This window comes from Hippocampus comes, unplaced genomic scaffold (genome assembly GCF_001891065.2).
Source record: "Hippocampus comes isolate QL1 unplaced genomic scaffold, H_comes_QL1_v1.1 scaffold41, whole genome shotgun sequence".
Taxonomy (NCBI): domain Eukaryota; kingdom Metazoa; phylum Chordata; class Actinopteri; order Syngnathiformes; family Syngnathidae; genus Hippocampus; species Hippocampus comes.
The window spans coordinates 3,606,314-3,631,272 of NW_017805153.1; the positions used below are offsets into that span (position 1 = coordinate 3,606,314).

The 24,959-nt window shown below is 43.1% G+C and overlaps 1 protein-coding gene across 2 annotated transcripts in view; it reads left to right on the forward strand.

The window, feature by feature from the left end:
* Positions 1–24,959, forward strand: part of zbtb46 (zinc finger and BTB domain containing 46) — a 111,899-nt gene that overhangs the window by 75,092 nt on the left and 11,848 nt on the right. For both annotated transcript variants that reach the window (XM_019868436.1, XM_019868437.1), the window contains exon 4: positions 19,964–20,275. In XM_019868436.1, coding sequence (XP_019723995.1) covers positions 19,964–20,275 — 312 coding nt within the window. The remainder of the gene's footprint in view (positions 1–19,963; positions 20,276–24,959) is intronic.

The window sequence follows — 24,959 nt, forward strand, 5'->3', positions numbered from 1 at the left end:
AGGCCACGCCCCCGTCCAGGCCACGCCCCTTCCGCTTTTTTCATCACTCGCCATTGCCATGTATGCTCCATACAGGAGGTATGTTGAAGCTCTCATTGCAAACAAAGGCTTTCTTGTTTACAACATGTTAAATAAATACCAGTTGGTCTCTTCAATACTTTTTCCCTGTGTATTAAGCACTTTTACACACACAGTTCATGATCGTTATTTTAATTTCTTTGTATTTTTGAAGTACTTGGGTTGTTCCCAACATCTGTTGACAATTTCATGTCAATACAGTAATCCCTCGTTTATCGCGGGGGTTACGTTCCAAAAAGAACCCGTGATAAGTGAAATCCGTGAAGTAGGATTTATAAAAATAAAAAAATAAAAAATCAAAAAAATTTGAGAGGGAAGAAATTTCAAGTGCACATTTGATAATAAAGTTGTACTTGCTGATTTTGTCCCGCCCATCGGACGCTCAGCGTATCGGCTGGCCCGGAAGCTCAGCTTTTCTGCATGATGATTGGATGATCTGTCTGAGGCTGAATCTCTTTTTGATTGACAACGAAATGAGCCAATCACCGATATTATGGTGAAGGCATCCTTTTCATTTTTTTGAAAAGGAACGGAGAGTAGAATTCATGTATAAATAAAAGGACACATTTTATGATGTAGGCTGAAATTGAGCTTCCCCTCCTTGACAGACCAGCATCTGCCACTGATACAATGAAACAAACCAAAGACCAAAAATAAGCTAAGGTAAATTTGGCAAGCTGTACAGAGACGAGGTGCGGAGACTTTTCACGTTAGTCAGTCCCTTAGCCAATCAGGATGCTGAACACAATTCACTGTTTAAAAAAAGCATTAAAGAAACTGCACTAAAAAAATCCGTGAAACAGCGAAGCCACGGAAGGTGAACCGCGTTTTGCGAGGGATTACTGTATACAACTTTTGGAAATATGTTTCGGAAGAAAAAGACTTTTTCAGTGACGATATATACATACATACATACGAGACACACAGTACAGCATGAACCTAAGTTTTTACAAATATTTTAATTGTATTTTTGTAGGCATTCATGCTCATGTTTTTGTTTCCCTGTGGCTCTCTTTCCATCCTATTTTGCACATCCTAGACGGCAGTGTGTATCTCTAAGCCCTCCCTTGGGTGGGTTACTGGGGTTAGGAAGGGGTCATGTGGTCTCACGCTGACCTTCGCTTTAATGGCTTCTTAATGAGAGCGTCCGAGAGGCCGGGAGAGGAGCAGTTTTGAGAGGCAGGGCAAGATAGCGCAAGTTCTCCTCAGGGCGCTGACTCTCTGTGTGTGTGTGTGTGTGTGTGTGTGTGTGTGTGTGTGTGTGTGTGCGTGTGCGTGCGTGCGTGCGTGCGTGTGCGTGCGTGTGCGCACTAACCCCTTGTTCCATTTCGAGCCATCTCTGAGCACTATGTTCCTCTCTGGAGAAGGAGGAAATAACACGTTTGTAGCCTTGAATAAGCTGTACAGTGAATTCTCCATATTCACCAGGCTCTGCCGTGAACGGCGAAAATCGACAATTAAATGACGCCCCCTCAAAAAGGATTTGAAATTGGGTATAGATACAACAAGATGACGGCAAATCACATAAAACGGAGAGAAACGTCAACCCTCAACACCGTGCTTGTGTCATGTACACAAATCATGAACCCATTTTGCATAAACAGCTTTAATTAGTAGTTAGATTATTCAAAACAGACAAACCACTTTCACACGAAGCTCATAAATACTGTAGTATTAGTTTACATGCTAGACTGAATAACATGTGAGCACAAACTCTCATGACCACACGTGGACAAACAAATACGAATTGCAGCGCTTAACACAAATGATATGAAGTCATTAAACTCAAGTTAATAAATATGCCATAAAACAGGACCTGCATGCATGTGGATAAAGAACATCTCTGTCCACCTCTCACCCCTGCAAAGAACCAATGATACTGCCATACTGAGAGGCTGAGAGAGGAGCTGAGCCTCCGGTACAGGATATGTCCAGCACCGTATATAAACAGAGTCTGGCCATCTTAAGATCCGATTGGCTATTTGCGGTCACCTGATTTACCTGGCACCATCTTGCAGCTCATTGCTCACTGTCGCTGATGCAGATTTTAATGCCTTTTTGTGAATCTTTGATCATTTTTTTGAACAAATACTGCGAAAAATTTGCACATTTGTTGCTGTCGGGAGTCATACGTGAAAAGGCACAGGCACAGGCACAGGAAACCGAATGATAACTCCCTATCTTTGTGATGTAAGTTTATTCTCTCTGATGTAAATAAGAAACAACGAATAAAAATCAATAGACAAATTATAGGAGTTGGTTTAGCTACGACATATTTTGTTCGGGGTGGTCCGGTGGTTAGCGCGTAGCACGTCTGAGGATTTCACAAATGAACAGGAACCATTTTTCGGTTCCGTTGGATTACCCACGGTAACTAATTTTGGGTTCCGTAAACGTTCATCATGGGAACCCATTTTTCTATTTTGACTGATATTCATAATCAAGAATTCTGATACTCAAAAGTATAATATTTAAAGGGTAAATGTTTGAAAACTTTGCATTTACAATGAACATTATTACATCAGCAGCTGTGTACTCCAGGTTTATTCAAAAAAATAAATGGATCAAAATATGTTGTTTAACACTTTTATTGTACTCATATGGCATCATGAATACAGCATAGATACAAATTTAAATAGTTATTTATTTATTTTTTTAGAATACCGTAGCTTGCCCACCAAAAATCTGCTCATTTGCAAATATGCGAGCGTTCACTGTCCATTATTGCATTGTCCACTGGGTCTGTCATCGGGCGGGTGGGAGGCTGAAGTGGAGCTGTGGGGGTTGGAGGAGGGGGCGGACCGCTCTTTAATTTGCACAGCTTATGCTGATTTGATCATAAGCAATTAATCTTGGTGGCTCAGCTTGGTAGCAAAGAAGGAAGGGGAGATGAACACGTTTGCTTTGGTTTCACCACCACACTTGTAATATTACTTATTCGTTAAATGGGTGATGAGGAGGCATGCATGCATGACGACTCACACTCCATTCAAGCTCCGGCCTCATCCTCTTTCCAATAAGAGAAACAGTTTTCTTCCATGAGAGGGGAAGCGACTTTAAAAGTCCAGGGCCAGGTGATTACGGAAAAAACACTAATTATCATGATCAATACATGGAGTTATTCATTGATTTGAAATCTTATCTTATCTTATCTTATGTATTCAGCTACCAAAACCCAACTTAAAATATAGAACAACCAGAAAATAAACAAGTAGTCGTTAAAATATAAATACATTTTAATGCAAAAACAAAAACAATAAATAAACATAAATACGTACTTGCTATTCCTCTCAGCGGCACTACATGTATAGAGAGACACATTTACATCAAACGGTAGAAGATGAACATGGTGATTCAGGTTTTTGAATGTAGATTGTTTTTCACAGGTTAGGAAGAGTGTACGTATGCCTGTGTTATATTACTTGTCTGTGTCTGTCCCTGCAGCGTTTGGGTGTGAATATTCGTTATTTAAGAGAATAGCTCTCGCAGAACTCAATGCTAACTTTTGCAAACTCATCAATGGGATTTTCCATTGACTGCAAGCCTAAGAACGAGCAGTGTTTCTAAAACGAGCTGCGTCTTCTGTTTAAACATACAACGTGTGTAATCCTCATTGTTGTGTGTTTGGTTCGGTAGTATCCTCCAACTGGGGTGTCAGATCACATCTGAAAGCCTACTCTGGGATTCACTTGCTGCAAGCAGTACAGGTGTATTCAGGGGGATTTCACAGGAAGTTGCATACGCACGAGGCACATTAATCGGTTTTCTTCGATGGGAATATTTTGAGGATTGTGAGAAGCCCAAATCAAAATCACAGTGCGATTTTGATCAAGTGCCCAGCTCTTCTACACTCTCCATTAGCTCAAGAGTGACACGGGTTCACAAATGCTCAAGCTGCAGCTTGCACAGGTCTGGCCACTCCGCCTCCTCTCCGCCTTCATCTCACGTTATCTCCCTTCCTTCCTGTTTCACCCTCAGTTCTTCTTGCTCGTGTTGATCTACACAAGAGTGCAGCGTAAACACTGCCACTTGCTCCATCGCTCTCCCTCGCTGCCCAGACTGTCTGCCAGTTTTCCATCTCCCTCTATCTCCCTTGGCCTTGCTTTTCCTCTCCATGGCACCATACTCCTCCCATGCTGAGGCCAGAGCGCTCTCCTTTGTTGGAGGCAGGTTGCCAAGGATACGAGCACAGGGAAGCAGTCTTAATGTTATGAGATGGGAAAGATGAGCGCAGAGAGGAGATGTACTCTTGCGGCCCTGATCAGCCTCGGCTCCTTGGAGTGTTCCTTCGTACTGTTTGGACGCGGCACACTGACGGACATGGGCAGTTTGTCAAGAAACCTCATCCGCTGGTCATCTGCTCACTGTTTTTGTTTGTTTAGGATCGTCATTTTGTCTTGTGGTTTTTATTTATTTATTTTTTGCCTTTGTCAGGCAGCCGTTTGTTCGCAGCACCTAAAAAAGCTTGAAGAAATCAGAACGACAATGTGGAGAGTTCAATCTAGTACAATGCCTTTCATGCAACGATTACCGTAATTTTTTTGAACATTGAGAAAAAAAAGTGACAAAATCAAGGAGGCATATCATCGGCACATGTATTGCAGAATTGCAAATATTAGGGAGTTTTAATACCGATACGTAGGAGTTGTAAAAAAGATGCATTTTCATTCCAATATGATATATGATGTCTAATATTTATTTTTATTTTTTTTTTGCTGCTCATCAAGAGTCATGACAGCCTTGTGAGTGGATTTGTCCCAAAGGGGTTTGGGCCAGAAGCAAGGAAACGCCACATTCTGTCTCACCCATTGTTCTATTTTTTATGATAGTGGGTTGCTCAGATGGCAATAAATATTTTTCAAAGCAAGTCTTTTTCACCACATCCCATTTTACTCTGTAAACATTGGCACGTATGCAGGACATTCTACTGTCTTTGTGTTTTGTCAGCGCCTGATCATGGAAGAAATTGAACTCTCTATTTTATCCTCTTGCAAAAAACATTCTGGAGACACAGACAAAGAAAATTGCAGGCTTAATCATACTTGTACACTATGTGGACCATAGCTTTGGCGGCATTGGCACATTTCCCGATTATTCCTAGAGTACTTTTTTTCACAATACCAAAATTCTGACTTCCATACTTTACTTGCACATGAAATGAGAAGATGTTTCATTTGTGAAAGTTCTGTGGCTTGGTTGAGCATGTTGGCGTGTATATATGCTGGACAATGTTTTTGGTGTCAACGAGGAGGTGTAAGCTACTATATGGATGAGACTTTTGTCTTCCATCGCGGTTTTGGTGGCCATATTTTTCATTGTGTGGGGCCGCGGAGGTTGAATAAAGTAAGTAAGCTCGAGTCTACCGCAGCTCTTTCGTCCGACTTTTATTCATTCTCCATAAAACTGCTATACGTGGACTGACTAATATACAGGACGCTTCACTTTTTTTTTTGATGAATTGCACGAAAGTATAGAACTGGTTGACCCTAATGTTTAGAGTAATAATTGAAGGGTTGGTCTCCATTGCAGGCAAAGAATAAAGACCCCCCCCCACCCCAAAACAAAAAGGAAAAACCACATTACACAGATCTGATTGGCAGATATTTTGCATTTTATGCAGAATCGGCGATCGGTTGTAATGACATCGTTTGCTAATCAATCGGTGACATCATTGATCGGATCTGCAAAATAGGCCATCACAGCAAACACAGTCTCGTTCACTCCAGGGACGTTCTGTGCTGCCATCGTTAATAATCCAAGGTTTCTCGGCAATATACAGTCGGACTAAAAAAAAAAAAATAAATCCCAATATTTCTATTATATATTTCATTTGATTGTTTTATTTTTGAGGTGAGGGCTTCTTGCCCATTTTCCATGTATTAAATGTTCATCAGCCCTGCATATACTTTTGTGACAAGCACATTTTCCCACCCAGTCTTGACTCAATGAAGGTCTGAAAACACTGGTCATGAGTTCAAGAAATTCTGGAACGCTTACTAATTGCCACACTGGCTGCATGCAGGGTCCCATGCCGGAAGTGTGCTGTTTCGCCCCCACTTCACTTTCCATTACCCGTCCACTCAAGAGCTCGTTCTTCTGCCTCACCCCGCTAATTCCACCCCGGGACTTTTGGGCTCTTGGCCGTTGGTGACTTCCTCCTATGCTGGAGCCACAATATGAAAGTTCTTTCTCCCTCTGCTTTGAGCACAAAGCCATGCGTGTGTGCCTTCCTTCCCCACCCAGCATTCTTTCCCCATGCACAGCTCTCCCCCGCTCTCCAGCCACCTCTCTCCTTGCTGCCAACTGGCTCGGCTTCACCCCACCTTTCAGGAGCAAACTCTTTATCACACATGCTCACTTGATTTGCTCTCTCCCCTCCCCGCTTCCCTCTCTACGGCTTTTACTTTGACCCTCCTTACCCCCACCTCCCCCGCGTCCTTGTTTGCCGATACATCTTCATTTATTTCTTCCTCTCCCTGCTGCTTATAATTATCTCGGCCAGGGAGTTGATGTTTTCATCGCAGTGGGTTTATTTGCTTGTTTGGGTAAAAAATTTTTGCACACACCATATTGTCCGCCACTATACGGGCTTTGAAGTTAAGGCACACCTCCAGCATTATAAGGCACATAGAATGAATAGAAGCTAAAACAGTGGCTCCGGTTGCATCGTGCATCCACTAGACAGAGCTATGCTAAAGGGAATACAATACAATACAATACAATACAGCTTTATTTCTATGGAGCTTTCACAACCGCTGCAGCTGTAACAAAGTGCTTTACAGAAAATTTAAAATACTATGTCCAAGAAATCTGAATATTGATCCACATATAAGGCACACTGGATTATGTTTTTGAGAAAATGTAATTCTTTCAGGCTCACCTTATAGTGCAGAAAATATGGTATGTGTGCATATATATATATGTGTGTGTGTGTGTGTGTATTATTAGGTGTCTGCAGTTCTAATAAAGGAAAGTGTCCTTCGCTGCCTCATATATATATATATATAATTATTTTTTCGTTATCTGAAGCTCTAGTATGAAAACTGTCGTCTAGATTTGTTGGCAATTTTTATTTAATAGACATAAAAATATTTAACATGTTTAGATTCTTCCATCAAATGGCATACTTTGTAATTTGCTGTGTTTATGTGGAATCTTCTCTCAATGGAATTCTTGCGCCAGATGAAACTTCCCAATTTATTGATATCTACAACTTTTCAAGCCTTTATGGAGGTCAATGTTCCCTGGGTGCTCATGTTTTCACATTTTCTCTCTCTCTCTCTTTCTCTCTCTCTCTCTCTCTCTCTCTCTCTCTCTCTCTCTCTCTCTCTCTCTCTCTCTCTCTCTCTCTCTGTCATCACCCCTTCACTCATCCGCTTTACTTCCCTCCCTCGCATTCCCTCTAAAACTGCATTAACTCTCGAGATTACGTCAAACCCTGCAATCCTCCCCCCCCCCACCCACACCCCCCGCCCCCTAGCTCCGAGATCCTTATTCACTTGCTCACCTTTAGAATGTTCACCGCCATTCAGTGCGGCAGCACATTTTGCATTTCTTTCTAGAACATCTTCTTGTCATTAAACAAATAACGACCATGATGCTTTTGACTCAATTAGAAGTAATGTCTTCCTATATAAGCATCAACTTGCTGCATGTCTCGCTGTTTCCTTAGAAGTCTAAAAAAGTTAAGAGTACAGAACTCTATCAAGGCTTAAGTGTTTGTCACCTGTGAAATTAATGATGAAAGGCTGCAACGTGGGTTCTGAGAAGGAAATAGCAGGCCATCAAGTTTTATCCACCTCCAAAATTTCTTCATGATCCAAGGAAACAACGAGAGAAAATGTAAGAAACAAAACTCAAATAAAATAAATACGCAGAAGTGCTCGGAATTCCAGCCTGACGAAATGACATTTCACAGAAGTACCTCGTGCAAAATCGTGTACAGGATTTCTCATGCTTTCAAAAAGGCATTGATATTATTGCTGTATGACAATATAATTTTACAAGATGTCAGCCTGTATGACTATTCACACCTCACAAAAATGGTGCTCATGTCCTTCCTGCCTCTTTCTAAGTGTATGAGTCTCACTTTCAAGTTTCTTATTTTTGACATTGTAACAACTATGAATATTTCAATCCGGTGTGGCCGTGATTTGTCACTTGAGTCACACAATTCCTTTTAGAGTGACAGACCAGGCAGTAGGTGGCTTCTGATGAGATGCGCTGAGCTCTTCATTGAATTAAAATGCTTGCGATTGTGACAAGTGAATGCCAGTGGGCCGCGAAACTAATCCTGAGTAACACCAGGTTAGTTTCAGGATGACCCCTGAAACAGAACAGTTTCATGTTGCCTCTGCAACTCATTTGTGCGAGTGCTCTACGCCAAAGCACAGTCCTAATTTGGCAGCCTGATTTTTAAACTTCCTGAAGAAAAACATGTTTATGCAGCACTTGGCGATCTTCATCCAAAACTTTTCTTCAGGGGTGTCAAAAGCTGCGGATGAAGGCGAAATAACTCCGCTCAAATGATTCACTTTATAAATACATCTTGCCCCCTGCAAACCCTCCCACCTACGGCGCCCCCCCCCCTCAGCCATCCTGGCTCCCCTGCACTCACCCACCCACCCACACTCCATCACCCCGCTGTCCACCTCTCACCCCTCTACTCGTGCAGTCGCTGATTCTCCTCATCTCATCCCCTCCACCCACACTATCCCCCCCTCACCCCCTTCCAACCTCCCCCAGCAGTACTACCGTCTCCACTTGTACATCATCTCTCCTTCCTCTCACTCCTTCTCTCTTTTGCTTTCTCCTGTCCTCTACCACTCTCACCCCTCGGTCCCTCCCTACTCCAAAGCCTTCAGGCTCTGCTTGATTTATGCCTGCCCTCCCTATACCTATGCTACACACGCACGCACGCACGCACGCACGCACGCACGCACGCACGCACGCACACACACACACACACACACACACACACACACACACACACACTACCACCACCACCAGCCTTCCCCATCTCTTGTGGAGGCTGTGGCCCGGCTAGTCCCTAAAAACAACAGAGGGAGAGCGAGCCAGAGAGGAGGACTGGGAGCAAAAGAGAATAACAGCTTTTTTTTTGCTTTCCATACGCCCTCCATTTTTAACCCGACATTTTTTTCATTCCCCTCTCCCACACCGCTTTTTAAATTGCGTCTGAATTCTTGAGCTGTTTTAGTGCCTCACTCCCTCTTCTCGCATCTGAAATTACTTTTTTACCCTCTGAAGCATCAGCAAGCCGAGGAAGCGCCTTCCACCTCGGCCTCCCCTCTTTGTCCATTCGAGGACAAACACACTAATCATGCGTGTGGAGCATGGGAACAGTTTGCAGATAAGAGGCGATAGATGCAGATGAGGAGACATGTTGTTGCGCATAGAACCATAGATCATGTGTCGCCTACATAGCGCTCATACAGGGTGTCCCAAAAGTCATTTTACCCTTACGGTACTTATTTTGTTTTGTTTCAGGTGTCATTCAGACGGATGGGAGATCATCAACATTTCACTTCTTAGGCTTTACCATTTTTAGCATGGCTGGCCTGTTGACATTGGAGCAGTGGTGCAAAATTGTTCAAAAATTTGGGGCAAACAGTATTAGTACACAGATTCTTAAGAAGTTGGGAGTGGGACTCATTTTCAGCTCTGGTGTTTCATGGCTGAGTCCGGCCCACTTAAACGTAAACAGATTTTTTGAATCAAGATATACAATTTAACCCTTGCTTGTGTAATATTCCAGAATAGCTTTTCCTTTCACCAAGATGAAAATTCTGAATTACAATTGGACGTGCTTACAATATCAGTCACTAAGTATGAGAATAGAAAGACAGTTGAACCTTGTTTCAATGTACCCCGTTTACGTTCATATTTCAAAGTCCCAATTTCACGTAATTCATTTTACAATTGCCAATTTTTCCTCACAACGAACACCTTTATAACGTAAACTTCATCATAATGACGAGAATTTTCCCACAAAATAGTGAAAGGTCTTCGTTACAAGAAGCTAACTGCCGCCGCGACCTTACTTCTAAACAATATGTACAGCGTGGGATTCCCCTCCATTGCTGACCAATGCTACTGATCAACTTGAACATTCTTGTACTTCCGTCCGGAGGCGCGGTGCAGTCCTGAGCACATTGTCTGAAAACATGTCTAGTAAACGGAAGCAAATCTCACTCTCTGTGAAAGCTGAAATTGTCTCTCACTTTTGAAAAGGAGTCTACCAGGCGAAGCTCAGCCGAGACTACGAATATCAGGGCGTCCCATGTGGCCCAGTTTGTCCCTTGTCAGCAACAGCCAATCAGCGTCGAGCATGCACAATCTATGCCGCATGCAGACACCACACAAGCAAACACGCAACCAAATTCAGAAAACAATAAAAAAAATACAAAACAACAGACACATATACACGGCGTGGTGATTGGTGGAACCAAAAAAAAAAAAAGGGGACAATATCATTGTGGTCTGTGGGACTTTTATTTTCTTCTTTATTTGGCTATGTGTCTGCGTTTTGTGGGAATTTCTCCATTGTGAGACAAATATAGGTTTTCTTATCTTCTTTTCGTATCTTTCCGTATGACGTAGTACCAGTAAGTACGATTGGCTGTCGTTGACCACTTGGATGGAATGGGGTGGCCTGAAATCTCAACGGCAGTTCACTGACAAATTTGACGATGCCCACCTCTGGTTATTTTGTACAGACAGAGTGTCATTGTGTTTCAGTGTTGTTGGTTTTAGTGATCTGTTACATTATTGCTCTCTTTAAGTTAGTTTTAAGTTATTGCCACTTGGTGACATACTTAGTCATAAAGGTAGTGCAGTCAGTGCCATACATAATATACCTGTAATGGCCTGCTCATATATTTGAGAAAACAATAATAGATTTGAATGTCATGAACACACTTTATTTACTGCTTTCAAAATGGATCCAATGTCTGGAGGAGATTAATGTGCGGCCTGAAAGAGCGGGCCCCGAGCAGTGCATGTAGCAGCCCGGCCCACCAGGACATCTCCTAGTATTCTTGACTACCCACTCTGGGCTGGCTTGTTACTGTGACAGCAAATTGCCTCTCGTCCCACACAAATTCAGCAATCAAGACTGTCAACTTCACCAGTCACACTTGGGATCTTGTGATGTCACAAAGTATTTCCATTAATTCGCAGAGTTTTTCAAATTTGGTGGGGGAAAAAAACCCAATCCCAATTATGGAAAACTATGCACAGGAACAATGACACCCGGTCTGTTTATCAGTAAAATGTTATACTCTCATCAGTATGTAACGATCCTCATAATCGCTTATCCCTCCTAGGTTCTCAGGCATGCTACAGCCTACATCTAAATGCCTTTGGGCGAGATGAACTGATCACAAGCCAATAGCAGGGCACAAAAAAGCTCCCAAATGTTCCTTAAAATAAAGCATGCTTGTTTTGAAGACAAGGAAAAGCAAGCATTCATTACAAAATGACACTGGCTGGCCCACTAGGCATATTGCAGCGTTTCCAGTCTTTTTCCATAAAGCATGAAGACACCAGTTCCTGTTTTTGTTTATTAGGTTTTATGCTGTCAACTTGTTCTGTCAAGGCCTCTCACTTACACACACGCACACAAATTCAGACACATGAAATCTTTCTCTTGTTTGCACTTCAATACATGCAGGCAAGGCCCTTTTTCTTCTCTGACAGCTCTCTAATGCACTACAAGCCTCCGTAACTTGCTGCTTAACCATCTTGGAATGCTCTCCATTGTGTTTGGTTACTTTCACGCAACTGTCACAGTGTGGGACCTCAGCTTTGAAAGTAGGGTTAGGATTTGATTCCAAAGGATGATTTTACACTAGGGCAGTGGTTCATAACCTGGGTTCGATCGAACCCCAGGGGTTCGGTGAATCGGTCTCAGGGGTTCGACGGAGCCTCTGCCATGGAGGTTAAGACATACCCAACTCAACGTGTCAATTAGTTGTGACACGCCCGCTTGGCCATCACTGGCTGCAGATGATCACATTACATTGCTTGTCCAATCAGTGCTGCGGGAAATTTAGTTCGCTCAGTAGTCGACGTTATGACTGTCGTGATAGTACGTCGTAAAATAAAAAAACATTATACTCATGTCTTGAAATGTTATTTACTTTTTTTTCTGTTTTTAAAAATGCCTTTTTTATGTCTCGAATTTGTAAAAAGTCATTTTTGTTTTTCACTAATGAAGGTTTCGGTGAATGCGCATATAAACTGGTTGGGTTCGGTACCTCTAACAAGGTTAAGAACCACTGCACTAGGGTTAGGATTTCCAAGGAGGGTTTCAAAGCAGGATTAGGGTTGAAGGTGTTTGAGAGGCCGAGGGAAAGTGCCAGATTGCGTGTGTGCATGTTAGTAAGTGGGAGTGAATAACGAATGATGTTTTTCCATTTTTTTTAAAAATCTGTTTATCTTACGAGAAGGTGCTTTTAGCTATCCTGAGTTGTACTCCCTCGCAGTAGTGTTTCTCAGGGAATGGGGGGTGGGAATATTTGTTACACCACACACACACACACACACACACACACACACACACACACACACACACACACACACACACACAAACATTCCATGAGCACAATCAGAACATTAAAACATAGGATCAGGGGTCAAACTGTCAGATGACCTTCACCTCCCTTTTCTTCCTTTTTCATTTCATGTGTTTTAGCACTCACTGCAACAATACAACTCCCATCATCAAATACACACACACCCCCGCATATATACGGACACATACACTGCAACCACATAATCAGCTGTATCATCCAAGAAGTGGAAGTCTGTCAATAGCTGAAGAATGCTGTGTCCCCCGCCAGATTTAGTCCAACACAAGACATGTCTTTTATTTCAAGGCCAATCTTGTTACCGCGTTGAAGCTCACCACAGTGCTCAGAAAGATTTTTCGGGTCCCCGCTCATGCGCATGAGCAAAGGGAACCACATATTTGCTCCTGTTTTATTTGAAAGAGAGGGTTTTTTTTATCAAAATTGCGCATGCCGAGAGTGGTTGGCTACCATGGCAACAAAATTAAATGGAGGATCTCTTCAAAAAGCGGAAATCTAAATTATTCTCACTCCTTTATCAGAGAGAAATTGAAATTCCCCTTTCCATACAGAAACCACTGTGGAGGCCAAAAAAATGAGGCAAAAATGAGGAAAACACCCCCCTGCCCCGACGTCAAACCACTGATATTGAGAGGTTGTTAACAATTCAACATATGTGCACAAAGGAGTGATGTAACTGCTGCGTGTCTAAAACTCCAGATAAACCTGTTGCCTCCAAAAGACACCGCAACATGTGTCCGTACAAATCCAGAGCGAGCCCGGCATCCCTCTGACAAAATCCATAAACTGCGTGGCCTGGATTAGGTGTGGACTGTTCCTGCCGCCATAAATGATTTTATCTGTCGGAACAGGATGAGATTGAAGAAACGCACAATCTATGCCGACCCAATTACGCTTACATAAATGAAAGAGGATTATCTGGTGTACTCCCATTATTTTGTGCAGGAGCCTGTTTGTGGTCAGCTGAATACTAATTTCTAATATCTGGCGCTTAGTCGCAGTAATGTGGGTAAATCCTCAAAAATCAGGTTAACGGGAGAGTCCCTGGCGGCTAACGCGGAGAGCCATGTCACAGATTTGGGCAAGGGACGCCTGCCGTGTGTTGAGTGCATGCTGCTTGTTGGCCAGGCGTCGTGTGAATGAAGTATTGTCACTGTTTGCCGATGAGCGGATGCGTTCCGTCTGTAGACGCGCATGTCCAAGCCGTGCTGGGAAAAGTGGCCAAGGGTCACGCACTCGTCCGCTGAAAAGATGAGTAGCGTGAGGCGAGGGTCAGAGGTCACACTCTTTTCTCTCTCTCTCAATCGCATCCTCTCCTACCATTTGTCTGCCTGTGTGTGTGTGTGTGTGTGTGTGTGTGTGTGTGTGTGTGTGTGTGTGTGTGTGTGTGTGTGTTGTTGTTGTTGGCCAACAGCAGATCTATGTTATTGATTGACTCCTGTGGCTGCTCGGCTGCCCACTGAAGGAGGGGGCAGAGCTCTGATGAATTCCTGCACCTCATGCCCCCTTGCACCCACCCCTACACCTTCTTCTTAATTAACTTTGTGTGTGTGTGTGTGAGTGTGTGTGTGTGTGTGTGTGTGTGCGTGTGTGTGTGTGTGTGTCTACACGTGCGCACATTTTCTATGTATCTTGTCTCCTTCCTCCACAGATCAACACCCCCGCTCTTTCATATGCTCCCTTGCCATTTTTCTCAACGTCCTTCTTCACTCCGACGATCCAAAGCTCCATCATCCTTTGTGTAACTTTCTCTCCTCTTTTCTGTCACTGTACACAAGAGGCACCTAGCACAAAATGACTACATCAAAACAACCTTTTTATTAAAAAAGTCACTTCTGGGATTAATTTAACAATACAGTGGTGCGTCTCGATATATATGATAATACTTATGAGTTTTACGGGATGATTTTTTTTAATGGACATATTACTTTATGGTGGCAGTGACAGCAACTCAATTCATTTCACAACAATTCTGAAACTTTGATTGTTGTTGTTTAATTAATACCACTTCAAAGTATAGTGAACTTATTCTGTAGTTTACAATCAAACTGAAAGAAACGACACCTTTACACAGCTTTGCATTAGTAACGTCCGATTCGCTTAGTGCTAACAAACAATGTAAAACAGCCATTTAACATGCTAACAGTTAGCATGAGTAGTTGTGATTTTTGAAGCAACAAAGAAAGACAGATTATATAACAAGACCCACATGCATATCTTCTTTATCCTCGACAAAAAATGGTGATTTAAGCATCTGATTGAGTTGCAGTAGAAACAGAAGCACTTAGTTTTTGTCTGTATGACTGTATTCTATTGCCCCCCGGTGAGCGCAACAAATTGCATTGCAGCATAAAATCGTGATGCAGAACCTGTTTAATTCTTTACAGTTACTTTAAATATGTTATGATTATGATGTTTTTATAAAGTACATTATTATAGAGTACTATTTATTCATTCATTCATCCATTTTCCGATCCGCTTTATCCTCATGAGGGTCACCGGGGATGCTGGAGCCTATCCCAGCCGTCTTCGGGCAGTCGGAGGGGGACACCCTGAACCGGTTACCAACCAATCGCAGGGCACATAGAGACAAACAACCATCCGCGCTCACATTCACACCTAGGGACAATTTAGAGTGTTCAATCAGCTTGTCATGCATGTATTTTTTGGAATGTGGGAGGAAACCGGAAAAACGCGCACTTACGGGCAGAACATGCAAACTCCCCACAGGGAGGCCGGAGCTGGAATCGAACCCTGCATCTCTGCACTGTGAGGTCGACGCGCTAACCACTGGGCCACCGGGCCGCCCGAGAGTACTATTTAGCTTAGTTAAAAAACATTACATGGCGGCACAGTAATCAACTGGTTAGCAAGTCGGCCTCGCAGTGCAAAGGTGCAGAATTCGATTCCGGCTCCCATATTCCAATGTGGAGTTAACATGCTCTCCCCCTGCCTGCGTGTGTTTTCTCCAGGTACTCCGTTTTCCTCCCACATTCCAAAAACAAGCGTGGCAGGTTGGGCACTCCAAATTGTCCCTCGGTGTGATTGTGAGTGCGAATGGTTGTTCATCTCTGTGTTCGTCTCAGTTGGCTGGCGACCAGTTCAGGGTGTACTCCGCCCGCTGCCCGAAGACAGCTGGGAGAGGCTCCAGCCCACCCGCAACCCTTGTGAGGATAAAAGTATCAACAAAGGATAGAGGATGAAAACACATTATAATCATTTTTATTGTTTATTTATTTTTTTTTGGGGGGGGGGGAGACTCGAATGAATTCATGGCATTTCAAATCATTTCAATCCTCTCCTTTCAATTCACTCTCATCTCAAGTCAACACTGTTAGCTTCTTGAACTGAGAAGCATAATTTAGACCCGGTACTAATATTTTGGTGAAATTGATTAGATGAGACATGAGAACCGCCACACAGTATGATACAATTCTACACAATTGTCAACAGCATATTCCATTGTCTTATTTATGATGATGATGGTCACAAACATTTATCTGCACTTGAACATTCCCCCCTTAGTCAATGGTCATTCATCTCTATGGGTGATGAAAATGACAAGTGTGAGAGTGGTCAACATTGACCGAGTGCGCTGTGTGAAGAGGCTGTGGAGCCATCAGTATTCCAGAGGCAAACTCCCATCACTGTCACCTTGACTTCCTTTGCACAAGGCAAGGCTACACAGCCAACATACATTACAGTCCACCATTGTCGTTCTCGTAGACTAAGCCCTTGATGTGCGCTTGCATGTTTTGATTTTTGTTTATCAAAAATATTTCTTGCACTGATATAGTAAAGAACTGCACTTAACCAAATTAGCACACTCATGCGCCTTCAAGAGTTGCTCAGGTCAAAATAGTCTTTAAGAAGCAAAGTGCCAAAACGCACAACTAAATGATAGAGCTCCAGACTTTGGGAACACACATCCCTGATGCCATTTTAGCAGGGTAGAAAACTTTGAGAAAACTCCTCACTCTGACAATTGTAGACAGTTGTTGTGCACCAGTGTGTCAAAAGAGGCGACAAATGAGGGAGCGAGCATTTAAAAGGATGCCAAAGGTAGAACCAAGTCGTAGCACCGGCATTCGCCTCCTGCCATGAATGAGCGTGCTAGCGCCTCCGGCTTCCCCATCTGGTGCGCCCTCTCGACAGCGAACGCTCGCAAGGGCTCACCAGTGTCGTTCTCCCCATCTGCCATCGACATAGTTGGAAAAAGTACTCCTGGCGCTTGATAGCGAGCTGTAATATCCAACCTGTCCAGCTTGCGCTGTCTCTCATTATTTGCTTTTCATGAATTCACTTGGACAGAATATTCAATGACTAACACTTATTTTATCACTGCTCTCAATTGAAAATCCTTCGACTGCCACCGCTACCATCGTCCCAGCATGACTGCGTAAACAAATGCACACAGGGATCAGTCATACGACGTCTGGAGCTCTATAAATGGGAACCTTGTCTCCGGCCAATTGGCTGAAAATTGTCATTGTCGATTACGACTGTGTTCTTGAGATGATTATAAATGACTGATAAATAAACAAATGTCAGAATCATGTGGAATTTAATGCCATCCGATAGGCCTTTTGGCATTCAATTAGGACCCGTAGAGTGGGCTTTGCCAACTGGTGCAAAGTGACTGAAAGAAAGTTCAACAAGACTTCTAATAGGCCCGCTCTTGGCATGCACCATAATCACGGCCACAGTACTGCACATCATCTTTTGCGGTTTGGTCAACTCATGCCAAGAATGTAAAGTGATTGATTGAAAATCATCAAATTTGAATTTAAAAAAATACATGAATCTAAATACTGTAGGCCCTTGAATACCGTAGGCCCCTGAGCTCCCGGCAAGCCAATTGGCACCATGTAGCTTTGCAAGGACCACATGAGCAGCCTGTTGTGGCCTGTTCTTAAAATAGCTCACCAGAGCTGGGAGATTGATTTTCTCTGAGTGATGACGAGGTGATCATTTGAAAATGTAAACACTGGCAGAGAGATACAGAAAAAAAAGTGTTGCGTACATGACATTGTTCAGCTTCCAAATCATTGTTAGAATTCATCGACATGATCAGTGGCTTTGCATACATTTACATCATTAATCAAAACTGAAACATAACTTTGTTCAAGGTAATTTAAGCAAATTTATTTCAGAAGTTTGTATCAATCAGAAGCCAAGAATTAGCTCTCATTTTCTAAAAGTTTGGTGACCCCTGGTATAGATGTCTCAGCTTGTCTCAGCTCCTTGCAGATGATAAGCAATATATGTCAATCATATAAGCCATGCAAAGTTATTCACAGTGCTCAGTGAAAAGTGTCAGTGTTGTAGTTGTAGGTTTGTCAGTCTTTTAAATACGCGAAGCTAGTTTGCACAGTTTATATTTGGTAATTTGTCGGCAGTAGCAACCTGTCACCACTGAAATATCCATTAGGATGCCACAAAAGTGTGTGTGTTGTTGTGTGCGGGCACAAGTGTGGAAGTGTTGGCTGTCATCAGCTTTGTTGCAGCGCTCCTGTGGAACCTCCAACATCACAACGAATGCTGACAGCTTCGCGACACTCTCGCCTGTCCATACACAGACGGAACGTGTGAGTTCCTTACTAACTTTCTAACCTTAGCGGACGGACTGCTGGTGATGAAGCACAAGAGTTGAATGAAATGTAACGCTTGTCTGCGTGTAAACAATGGCTCTGCTGAGAGGGTTAGAAGAATTGCTTTAATACGGCATTTCTAGTGTTCTCTCTCTCTCAAGATGATATCACTGTCAGGTGAAGGCCTGAGATCGTGACGGCTTTTTCAAATGCGTTTTTGTACGAGCGCTATCCTTTTTATCCTCTCAACGAGTGAGTCACAAATCCAGACTGGTGGAGTCTACAGCCTACACAGAGGCTTGTAAAGTTGAGGCAACACTGTGTGAGGCATTGCCCGTTGCCGCTCACTTGACTTGCGCTTTTCTGGCTCGAGTTGCATGAACAGTTTGGTAGGAGCTGAGCAATTATTTGAATTCAATTTGAAATTGAAATCGAGTAGAATGGAATTTCCAAATTGCAAAGGCTGCAATTGGGTTTTATTCAGTAACACATTTTTCACACTTCAAGTTGCTTCGCAGTGTTAAGTTGCACCAGCAAAAAAAAAAACGATCATGAAGAAAAAAAAAAACCATAAGTTGAACATGATTATAAGTCACATTTTGGGGGGAAAATTATTTTACAAAAACCAAGACGTAGAACAGCAGAATTCGGACTCTTATCATGTTGGTGGATGCTGGTGTTCTGATTGGATTTGAAACTATCGCTTCCAACGACGGAAACATTTTTCTTTTTCTTTTTTGTTTGTTTACCTCGACTTGGATTTTACATCTTTTGGTGCTGTAAACAATAAATCTTCGTTGGATGTCGTGTGCTAAACTAGCAAGCTAGCTGGAGAGACACTCCCTTCGTTTATTGCCGTGAGCGGCGGCAGCAAAGACACGACAAAATCACGCAGTTGCCATGACTACTTCTTTTTCTTCTTCTTCCAATTCTTCTTCGGGGATTTCAACGACCTTCTGAAATTGTGCGCGTGCAATTAAACTCAGTGATTTATTATGATTATGGAACAGGGATTTTGTCTTTAAGTCCGAGCTGTCGAGTATAAGTCACAGGACCAGCCAAACTATGAAAAATAGCTTGACTTTGTCAGAAAAACATGCTGTCTGTGTATTTTATTTATTTAGTTATTGATTTATTTATTTGTTGTGTCTGGACAAGTTGAGTGATTAAGAAGGGTCATCCACACATTCATGCGTCATTGTTCCTTGAAAACGTTGAAAAAGTTGAAGCGCTAAAGCCACAAATTTGTTAGCGTTATTGCTGCTAATCTGATTTATGTCTTATGGACTTGCGTTTATGTCACACTTGTTTGGTGGAACTTTGTGAGGTTTTTGTGAAGCCAAAACTGTAAGTCAAAGCATTTAGTAAGTTCACAACTGTAATTGAGGTCAATAAATAAACTCTCATATTAATTCAAGGCTCATTTGCCTTCATTTTAGCATCAACCGAGGCTAAAACAATGAGACCAAAACGGTTATGTATAATAAATCTTGTTTAATCAAATAGTTAACAGATTAACTATTTGATTATTAAAAAATTCATGTGAAAGAGGACCTTGAAAGAATGTTAAATGTCAATCGCAACCGTGTGAGGAAAAAAAAAAGCAAATTATCGTGATTATGATGATTATTCTTCAAGATCGTTCAGCCCTTTCACGTTTCCTGTCACTTCCTGTCTACTCAGACGCAGACGTGACTGAGCCCAGCAGCTCCGACAGCCGCGGCGAACGCCTGGACTTCTTTCTCAAGCAGGAAGAGGCTCTCGCAGCGGAGTCCGGCTTCCTGGGTACCAACGAATCAGAGGAGGCGGCAGGTGGAGGAGGAGGAGGAGGCAGCGGCGGAGGCAGAGGCGGCGGTGGGATAATCTCTTCGGTGGCCAACCTGAAGGCGGCGCTGATGAGTAAGAACAGCCTGCTGTCACTGCGGGCTGAGATGATGGGAGATGATAACCCCTTGCTCTACGAGTACCTTCCCAAAGGAGGACACTCCTTGACGTGTAAGTCCTTATTTACTGACACAAACACACATTCGAGATCTATTTTTTGACGTGTCACAAAATAGTAATGGCACATTGTGATTACCTAGGGATCTGGATAAAATAGATTGATTGATTTTTTTATTTATCATTTTTCTACCTTATGTCATTATTGGGAGAAATCATGAAGATGATCAGTGTCCACCCTTCAATAATATTATTAATTGTTCTTAATATGTTATTTCAGAAGTGTGTATCAAACTGGTAACCAAGAAGTTGCTCTCAGTTTCAAAAATACTCGAGGTCTATTATATGTGTCAATTTCTGCTCGCACTACACTAACACCATGACGTTATTGGACACCAAAGTAAACCAGAAAGTTGTCTCCAAACAGAGTCAAATGTCAGGGGTACAGAAGAACTGTTTTTGATTGTACCACCCCAGTCATAAGAGACCATACAACCAAAGTTGTTAGCGAAAGAGAAAGACACTTCAACAATTGCATCTGAAGAAAAACTGACCCAATATAGAAAATAACAAGTAGTTGGGAATCCATGGATCCAATTGGTTACATGATCACAATAAGGGCTATGGTAGAACTGAATATGCTCCGTGCACAGGAGGAAAATCTGAGTTATTATTGCAAAACTGTTGCCACCGTGCCATCCGCTGACACATTGGCCTGATTTAATCACCTTTTGTTTCGCAGACTCAGTCTATGTGTGGTCATTTCACTGGCCTTTGTGCGTTTGTGCCATTTGAAGATACCTGCAGTATACCATCAGTGACTCTGTCCCAAATGATCATTTTGTATCATTTTGACAAAATTGAATCATGTATTCTCCCTCATCCAACTGGTTGACGAGATGTTCTTAGGGTGAATGGAAATATCAGCATCCTCCATTATTTGCCTTGTCAAGTACTCTATATGGAATGGTGTTGCTGCACCTACTGTAGAGTATATAGTTGTGTGTGTGTGTGTGTGTGTGTGTGTGTGTGTGTGTGTGTGTGTGTGTGTGTGTGTGTGTGTGTGTGTGTGTGAAAGTGTGTGTGTGTATGTGTGTGTGCGTGTGTGTGTGTGTGTGTGTGTGTGTGTGTGTGTGTGTGTGTGTGTGTGTGTGTGTGTGGAGCCACTCGACTGCATGTGGTTGTCAATGGTGACTCGTCAGCGGTGACTCAGTGTGAGAACATTTTGTTGGGATAGCTTGTGCTGCCATGGGAAGATTTGTTTGGTTATTTGTGAAAGTTCCTTTGAGTGCATCACTGCAGCTGTTTGTCAGTTTTATCACTCAATTAACTGCACATGAAATGTCTCCAAAAGTGGAAAAAAATAGATTCATTTGTTCTTAGAACTGCCTTTAGCCGTTATCTTTTCTTTCCAAGACATTTGCTTACACTTAATGTTCTGCTAAGTGATGCAGCATTTAGTAGAACCCAGAAGCTCATCAAAAATCCCATCAATAATTTCAACAACTGAGAATGGAAACATCCTAATTAACCACATTAGCAAGTTTTTTTTTCTTATTTTCAAGTTTGTGCGCTCGCGTGTCGGTGTTTGAGTGTGCGTATTTGTGTGTGTAGTCAAGATAATGCACGTTGTGTGTTTGTGTTTCATTGCTTTTACTGGCTCGTAATTGGATCTTTTGTCGTGAGCTGTACCTGCCTTTGAGCACTGCAAAGAAGCAAAGGAAAAAAGAGGAACAACTCTGCGCCCGGTCATGCCCCTACTCACCAACAAAATGAAAGCCGGCGACTGAATAGATCGACACGCATGCACACGCACGCATGTGCTCGCTCGTGCGCCTCACGTATGCAAGTGCAAAGTGTGTGAGATTGAGATGTTTCTGTTGCCTTCAAAAGATTTGAGATGCTGTCACAGGCCGCGAGCCTGTGACTGCAGCTCCAGAGAAGACAAGAGGCTCACTCTCATGCATAGACCCAGCCTTGACTGTATATGAATAAGAGATTTAGAGAATTCAAAGAATGTTAAACATTTGCTTGGTGCATGAAAGAAAGCACACTGAAAGAAGTTGGTTTCAAAGAGAAAAAGGTCTGTGTCGATCAGACATGTCCAGGTCCGGTACTCGAGGGCCGCTGTGTGGTGTATTTTATGTGTCTCCCTATTTTTGCAGATTTTCAAGAGACCTTGGGGAAGGTGTTGGTCGGTTATTCTGTAATTTGTCCGCACAATAGGGCTTCAGCGAAATGGTCGACAAGCTCCCCTCCCTACCACTATTGGTCCCTGTGTCTTTATGGAGACATAAAATAAACTGTACCCTCGATTACTGGCCGCAGAAGTCATCTGACTTTCACGTGTTGCTCCTCCCTTTCCCCCCCATGCGCTTGTTTTCGCCCGCCATGGTTCTCCTTCGGCCCCACTTGACATCCTTCCTGTCCCCTTCCCTTCCCCGACTCCCTCCATCCATCCATCCACTTCTCCTTCACCCCTCCTTAGCCCGCCTTCCCTCCCCTTCTGGCCGCATCCTTCGCGTCCTCCTCATTTGGCTCACTTCCCCTGTCTATGCTTGAGTGCGGTGGAGCATCAAAGTGGGGCTGTTTAAGATCCTGGGAAAGTATTGATCACGGACAGGAAGGAGGTAAAGAAAAGTGACCCGGTCCAATCCAATGAAGACCTCTGAACATTCCCCTCACTAGCTCATTTGTTTACGTGATCCCTCATACACTTGCCCTTTACTCAACTGCACCGGGGAAAGGCTTCCTTTCGTTATTATTCTTATATCCAGATAAAAGGCACAAACCCGACAGCCTGGACCGAGTCCGCCTGCACAGAACTTTTACGTGAAGGTTTGTTTGCTGCTGAGCTGCCCCTCACCTCTTAGTCAAAAGGTGCCTTTCAAATGCATCACTTTGCTGTCTCGCAGAGGCGTCTGCTGCAACATGCATCCAAGCATGCGGTCAATACGGTGTGTGTACGTCAGTCAGACTCCCAAATCCAATTAGGATCAATGGGATTTGACCCCGTTCCCCCGTTGTGTGTCAGACAATCCATGTCAGACAGCGGATTTCCCCGAACCGTCCCCAGTGCACCTGTCCATGCTGCCGTTGTGCACTGTGTGTGCAGAACATTCAATCTCGCTCGCATTGCAGTATGTTTCATTGAGAACAAAAACAATCGTCTTCGGACTCATCAGAGCAAATTTCCAATTGAGGTGAAACAATTTGAATACATGGTTTGGGTGATCATTTCATCTAGATTTCAGGTGCTCTGATGTCTGCAAATGGAAGACAAAAGTACTAAGAGTAGAAGTAGGATTTTTTTTTTCTTTTTTAGAGCTGACTCAAAACTTCCTCGTGTCGCTCTTCCTTCAAACAATTCTGAGGAAAAACACAAACCCCCAAAATAACTTGCCTGTGTCATTATTTGTTTAGTGGGGAGGTGATGGGAGGAAGCAGGAAAAAAAACCCCAACAAAAAAAAAACACAAATTTGGACAGCTGAGGTCATTCAACTCCAGGAAATTACATTTTGGTTTTGTTTTTTGGGCCTGGCAAAAAGAGCACAATTAGAAGTGAACACTATTTTACAGGTGACCCCCTGTTGATGGAGGTTAAGGTGGTGTGACATTGAACGAAATCAACATTCGCAAGTATGAAAAATATGCATCTAATGCACAATTCCAACAAGATCCATTACAAGCGTTGCTATCGAAACGTCTTTACAATAATGATATTGATCCCTTTTGAGAGGATTTTCAAGTGCAAAGACAGACTTTTTTTAGATTTTGCCATATTGTGCATGTGCTGTTGAAGGAGTAGTCCACTGAGTGTTTGTGTGTGTTTCATGTTGCTCATCTTGGATTCTTTCTATGGCTGTGACCTCCTCCCTCGCTATTTGGCCCCTCCTAATGTGGCTAGAGGTGGGAAGTAGAATGGGAGTTGAGCATTCGTGTGTGTTCTCACTAAGTGGGAGTGTCGGGTGCGGTAGTTCAACATTCCAGGAATCTGTCCACGGTCAAGCTTCAGCATTGTGAGATTGTGTCCATTGTGTAGAGGAGGCCAATAAATGGTTCACCCACCGCATAGCTTTGCTGGCCTCACTGGCACATAAGATTGTTGCACTCTCACAAGACACGGTACCTGCAATGCGCTCACCAATATGAATGCACAGTGAACATTAAAATCTCAGTGTGGGAATAGTTAGTGGGAGGTTTGTAGGATTTGTTTTGATGTTTTAATTCTCTGTGTCTGAACGTGTTGCTGGTTTACATCCTCCCTGGCCGATGTCCTTTTGCCCTGCGTGTACAGAAAGTCTTCAATTGAGCTGCAAGATGGCACCTCTCCAAAACAATCTCCCTCCACGCTACAGAGGATCATCAAACCCTCGCCTTGTATGCATTTTACTCATTCACAAAGCGCCACACACACACACACACACACACACACACACACACACACACACACACACACACACACACACATCATCCTATGTGCATGCATGTGGGTGGAAGGAGAAGGAGAGCAGAGGAGCGAATAGAAAAGAGAGAGAAGAGAAGCCCTAACCCTTTCCCCTCGGCTGGTGGAAAGTGAAACTTCAGAATTTTTCTTCCTCCCCCTCTCCATCGTGTTTGATAGTACAGCACTGGCAGCCACTGTGTGCCCCTCCACCACCGCCCCCGCCACACACCCCTCCTGCCCACTCTCTCCCGTTATGTTCTGGCGGCCAGCTGCTAGCAGAGTTTGCAGTT